The sequence below is a fragment of the Sceloporus occidentalis genome, unplaced genomic scaffold (assembly GCF_023333645.1).
Source record: "Sceloporus occidentalis isolate IW3139 unplaced genomic scaffold, rSceOcc1.0.p SCAF_7, whole genome shotgun sequence".
NCBI classification, from domain to species: domain Eukaryota; kingdom Metazoa; phylum Chordata; class Lepidosauria; order Squamata; family Phrynosomatidae; genus Sceloporus; species Sceloporus occidentalis.
Window position 1 is genome coordinate 92,187,546 of NW_028316987.1, and position 6,000 is coordinate 92,193,545.

The 6,000-nt window shown below is 43.0% G+C and overlaps 1 protein-coding gene across 3 annotated transcripts in view; it reads left to right on the forward strand.

The window, feature by feature from the left end:
• LOC149310102 (putative ubiquitin carboxyl-terminal hydrolase MINDY-4) overlaps positions 1-5,500 on the forward strand; it is a 110,373-nt gene extending 104,873 nt beyond the window's left edge. For all 3 annotated transcript variants that reach the window (XM_089533701.1, XM_089533704.1, XM_089533703.1), the window contains one exon: positions 3,361-5,500. In XM_089533701.1, the coding sequence (XP_089389827.1) occupies positions 3,361-3,409 (49 nt within the window). In that variant the 3' untranslated portion in view covers positions 3,410-5,500. The remainder of the gene's footprint in view (positions 1-3,360) is intronic.
• Positions 5,501-6,000: the final 500 nt, after the last annotated feature.

Below are 6,000 nucleotides of genomic sequence, written 5' to 3' on the forward strand. Positions count from 1 at the left end.
TCAGTTCATCTTTTATTACAGTCATAGACCAGCACAGGTAAAAAGAGGATACAGGATAAAAGAAAGTAAAAGCAAGGTAAAAACCCGGGTTAAAAACAGTATTTAAAATATCCTTTTAAAATCCAGTGTGACAGATTTTAACTGCAGCTGCACAGAATCTGGCAACATGTTATATTGGGGTTGGTGTCTGAAAGCAATAACAAAGTGTAAAATTGACTGGTTTGTCCTTGATGTTTATACAGGCAGGTTACAAACCGCCATAAAATACGTATTCATTACATACTAGGGTTAGGAAGGGGTGGTGCTTCCACACCCTCTAACCCTAGTACGTAGTGAATACGTACAACATGGCGGCACCCCTTCCACATGGGGGCCGCCATATTGACGTAGCAGATGCTGTGCGTCCGCACGTCACGCGGCGCTTATGATGTCGCAAGTGCGCCATTGGCGCCTCGCAGCATCATAACTGCCGCAGGAAGAAGCCCCGTTTTGGGGCTTCTTTTTTGCTCTGCCCGGGAGTCGCACGGTTTGACTGCTGTGGCTCCCTCACAGAGCAACTAGCAGCGCCGGCAGACCGCCACAAAGCGGCGGTCTGTAACGGACCACAGTAAGGTGAAATAAGACTGAGGAGGATGTCCTTGTAGTATGAATACTGGAGTAATACCTGCTGCATCGCCTGTATTTGGCCAGAGTCACAGGGGCATAATCTGTCTGAGAAGGGGATCATGCAACATTATCATCATAAAGTGATGCTTCTTGGAATGAAGTTACATTACCTCATTGATATCCCACTGATCCCCCAATTCTTGGATAGAATCAAAATAATTGCTGGTCCAGAACCACAGACAATAGCCCATGATAGATAGAGATAGCATTAATAATAGCTTTGTGAATTTTTAAGAAACGCTTATTGGAAGAGCAAATTTGCACACAAACATGGACTAGAGAGATAATTTTTAGAAATGAATCATACTGCAAAAGCCAGTGAAACACTGAACAACAAGTAAGGGCAGTTGGTGTCAGACTCAGAGCAGAACAGGCTTTATATAAAACACAGAGACTCATAAACAGATTGCTTCTCAAATTAATAAGAAAGACAAAGAATGGTTTAAGCTAGGCTATTAAACATAAAGTTGAGAAATGAAAAGAGGAAGACCAAATGTAGACAACAATCAACAGCCACCCAAGGTTTCACTGCAGCACTTTTAATGATCAGTTAGTAAGAGCTAAATCTACTAAACATACAAAGAGATGCAGAAAATAATTGGCTATATTTCTTGAATGAGCTCACACAATCCCACTCCCCTATGAAGGTAGAATATTGGTGAAATTCTTTTCCCAGATGTTAGTGCTTTTAATGAGCAGAGCCCAGCTTCCCTCCTCTGCTCCACATCACCCCACCTTGGCAGTTTTTTACATGCTCATGTAGGAGATGACATGTCCGGCTTTCTCCCAGTTTTTAAAACATCTTGATCAGTCCAAATTATTCTGGACTCTGCTGTTCTACTCTGGTACTGAACTGAGGCAATCTGAGCCATTCTACAGCTGGTACATATAAGTGCATAACTACCTTGACTTGCTTTGGCGTTCATTTGAATTTCTTGTCCAACTCTGGCGGAACTGGAGAGTGAGTTGGCCTATGTTAATTGTCTGCACTGATCACATCTTAATAGATGCCTCTGGAATGGAACTGTCCCATGGTTGTTGCACCCCCTTTATTTACACAGGGAATTGGCTGCAGCTGCTTTTTCCAGAAGAAAACCCATGTTCTGCATATGCTACAGAAGCTGTATCATGTGCAACATCCATGCATGCAGCCACTGTGGAAAAGAAAAGACAATGGGCAGAAAGGGATTCCAGTTTTCTTTGTGTCTTTTGTTAATTGTACATGTTTAGTCCCCCCCCCCCCCCAAATAGGTCGTAACATAGGTTAAATAACAAGTACTGGATCTCTGGTTTGACTCTGGTGTCAGTTAAGGTGGTAAAATATACTGGGATAAACGCTTCTTAAAGCTGACTGAGGAGCTAACTGTCTTCTGCCTCCACCTTTCAAACTTTCCATATAATTCACTAGTATATTTCAGTGGAGTGAGTCAGTCTGGCTCCCTCTCAATCTTTGAAATCACAGCCACAAATAAATATGAATTGCAAAGACGTCTTAGGAGAATGATCAGTCTAGGTTGGTGCCAGTCTTGTCCCGTGGTTGGAAATATGTCAGCAGGAAAAGGTTGCAGATGAGTTCCCATTGTCATGGTGGTTCCTGTGACCGAGCATAAGTAATTTAGTGGCAACTATCTTCCCAATGGAGTTCTTCCCTTGATATATCATGGAAACTATATCTAATTCACCACCCATATCTTCTTTTTTCCTCCTCCACCCTTCCACCAAACCTCTCTGTCTTCTTCACAAACTCTTTCTTCCTGTCTCCATCCTTGCCAGACCTTGGAACATGGGAAGCTGTCTTCTGTTGTCAGACCCTTGGTCCATCGAGGACAGTATTGTCAGCTGTGACCGACAGCAACTTTCCAAGGTTTTAGGCAAGGTTCTTCCCCAGCTCCACCTGGAGGTCACAAGTGTCCTCTGACTGTCTCCCATTCAAGTGATACTCATGCCCGGTGGGGCTTAGCTTCTGAAATAGACAAGATCAAGTGTGTCAGTATGATAAGATGAGCATGCTGAGTGTAAGATTCTGCAAATCATATATATATATTTAAAAATCCATACCTTTCCAGCCTGTTTCTCCTCATTGCAGTTATTGCTTGGGACTGCTTTCTGAAGAGTCACATGAGCCAGCATTCTCTTAGTGATGTGTGCAAGATTAAAACCACTTTATGCCTGTGTATGTCTCTCCCACCCCCCTTGGTTGTTGCAGAGGTGGGTTTTCTCTTCTCTCCTCCCAATGACCAAAGCTTCTCCCCATCAGGATTCACAGTTGTGCTATGATGCTTGCCCCCAAAACAGCCATTCTGTAGGTGATGTAGAGTGAAGGGGATCACAGAAACACCTGGCTATGGTCCATAGCCAGATGCATCACCTGCCAAACTCCCAGTGGATCTTGGCAGAAGATGACTTCAGCCATGTCTGACTATGTATGTACTGTAGCCAGATGCTTCCCTAGCCCCCCACCTCACTCTCCAATAGCAACCATTCTGTGGGACTATTGCAGTGGTCAGTGGGGAGTTACAGAGAGTTCCACTAGCAGAAATCTTAGGCAGTGTAGGATCTTGGCCATGGTCAGTAATGGCCTGTGAATCCTGCTGGTTTAAACAGGACTTCCACACCAACCATTTCAGAGGAAGCAAGTAGGGTGAATGGAATGCTGGCAATTCATTGCAGTAAAACCATCTGTTTTGCCTTTAGGTGGAAAGGAGCTGTTGTCGACTGGAATGGCACGGAACCCATCCTGTGAATGGTCTGACCCATCATCAGTTGAAAACAAACTTGTTCTCACACTTCAGGGTTAGCCCAGCAGATGCTGGGTTTGCTATCGTCGCCTGTGGTGGGACCCTCCCGTAAAGTGGGTGAGAGCAGGATTTCATCTTGCATTGCTGGTGCTCCCTCTTTGGTGTAAACAGTGGCTGTGCAGACATGGACCTGCTTTCCTTTGCTATGTTCTGTGTGGGAGAGTAGAAAATCAACCTTGACAGCTGAAAACAGGCTGCAGGAAAGGAGCAGTAAAACTGTCAACATTCTGGTATCTTAATCCACCCCATGTCCTGTGATTGTATCTGCTGAACAACAGGACAGCACCCATGTATCTTTTTTAGCAAGGGCTCTTTTTCACTGCCTCCATTGTAAATAGAGAAAACAGAAACAGATAACACACTCACAAATGATAGATGGAGTCATTCTTCTCAATAGTGTTTCTGCGTTAAGGTAACACAATGGCTTTCAAAACAGTAGATGAAAGGAGATTGCTGCCAATACTTCGCTCCCACACCTTTTGTCAGTACTCGGACTCTCGGACAGAAAAAGGCATGAACTAAGGGTGTTGTCTTTATTTCAGCAAAGACACCAGAATATTGCTTGACAATGAGAATTGTAGATTGCATTCCGAACCACTGAAACTGAAAAGATGATAGGACAATATATTTTATACCTGGACACTGTTTTTGCTGGTCAGGACAACATATTCATCACCAGGTTAGCATCCCCATAGTAATTTCCCTACAACCATTTCAATCAGTTCCATTTATTAGAGAAGAGTATGTGAATTTACGTCGTCATATTATATGTTTCCTGGCATTGCTGGCAAACATAATGAACATAGATCTCAAGCAGGAAAACAGATTATGTGATATTCCTGACTCATGTAGGAGTTCCAATAGAAAATATGTCTGGGACTGAGCAAGAGGATTTGCTATGGGGATGTCAATCTTTATGATGACTAAAGTGTCTAGACTAGATCTCCATCAGAGAAACATTTCCAGTAATTTATACATTCAAAGCATTTATTTTAAAAAGGTATAAAAACAAAACAGAATAGACACCCAAGGAGGGCAGTTTCTTCTTTGGTTGAGTAAAAACAGGGAATCCAGGATCTTGCTTTCATGGTTCGACCCATTTCTACTTAGGCAGAGTTGGGTCTGAAATCCTCATGTCTGATGATGTTCTGCCTTTAGTGTTGAGGCCTTGGATAGGAGGGTGGTCAGGAGAAAAGAGTCAGGGAACATCAAGCTGGTTATCTGTGCCCCACTTGTGCCTTAGGATTTTAGAACTGAAATGTCTTGCTAAAATAAATATTGTTTAGGAGTAATATTTTCTGTACAGTGTAGCAAGTAGGTTTGACAGTGTCTCCTTGCAGCTGCAGCATTTGTTGAATGAAGTTGTATTTAGTGGGCATTTTAATGTAATTTTGTAAATAAAAGTGTTTTTGATTTGATATTACAACTAATCTATGTTATCACTGCTTTTTTCTTCTATTTATTGTTGAGATTGCTGGTGACAGTTGCTGCCCAAGCCAACTCTTGGTGACAGAACAATCCTTCCTACTGAGAAATACAATGCTGGCTTCCTGTCAGCTGTGTAAACCGTGGATGATGGGCTCAGCTGGCTCCTGTGTACAGGAACTTCCACTATATTAGTAGCCTTGCACATGGTCATTTTTAAGCCTCCAGCTGTGAACACCATAATAAGGAAGCAATCTGTGTTGGAATATGAGATGAAGCATACATTTTGTTTAGGAAGGTTCTAGGCAGCGCTTGGCCATGCTGTGTGGATGGGAGATTTTAAGAGTTGTAATCCAAAAATATCACTTTTAAATACTCTGATTCTAGGACAACAGAGAGCCAAGTGCAGGCCTCTAGATGTTGCTGTATATGTAGCTATTTTCTGTATGCCATTCCTTTTTAACTAAACCTCTGTGATGGCTTCACTTAGCAGAGCTTGGTGGCTGGGGGATTCTGGAAACTCTAGTCCAAAAATAACCTTCTGTATACTCTGCTCCTTATTTCTATTACTTTTTTACTAGAAAGTTGCAAACAAGGCAATCATTCCCCCATATGAACTCAACTGTCATCTCGGCCTCAGAGGGAGCCATCAGGCAGACCCAGCAACATCAGGGACTGCCTGAAGGAAGAGGCCCCTCCCTCCTCAACTGTCATCTCGGCCTCAGAGGGAGCCATCAGGCAGACCCAGCAACATCAGGGACTGCCTGAAGGAAGAGGCCCCTCCCTCCTCAACTGTCATCTCGGCCTCAGAGGGAGCGATCAGGCAGACCCAGCAACATCAGGGACTGCCTGAAGGACGAGACTTCTCCCTCCTTTAACTGTATTTTGTATTGTATTACGATTTTACTGTACACCGCTATGATCATCGCGGAATAGCGGTCTATAAATAAAACATATTATTATTTATTTATTTATTATTATGAAGGTTTCCCAACTCCTCTTCAGAAATGTATTATTTTCCTTTCTGTTTCTGTTGTTCAGGCTGTGAATGCCATTTGCTTATGTAGACAAAATGGATGTCCCATGAACAAGAGATAGACAGCAACAGGCT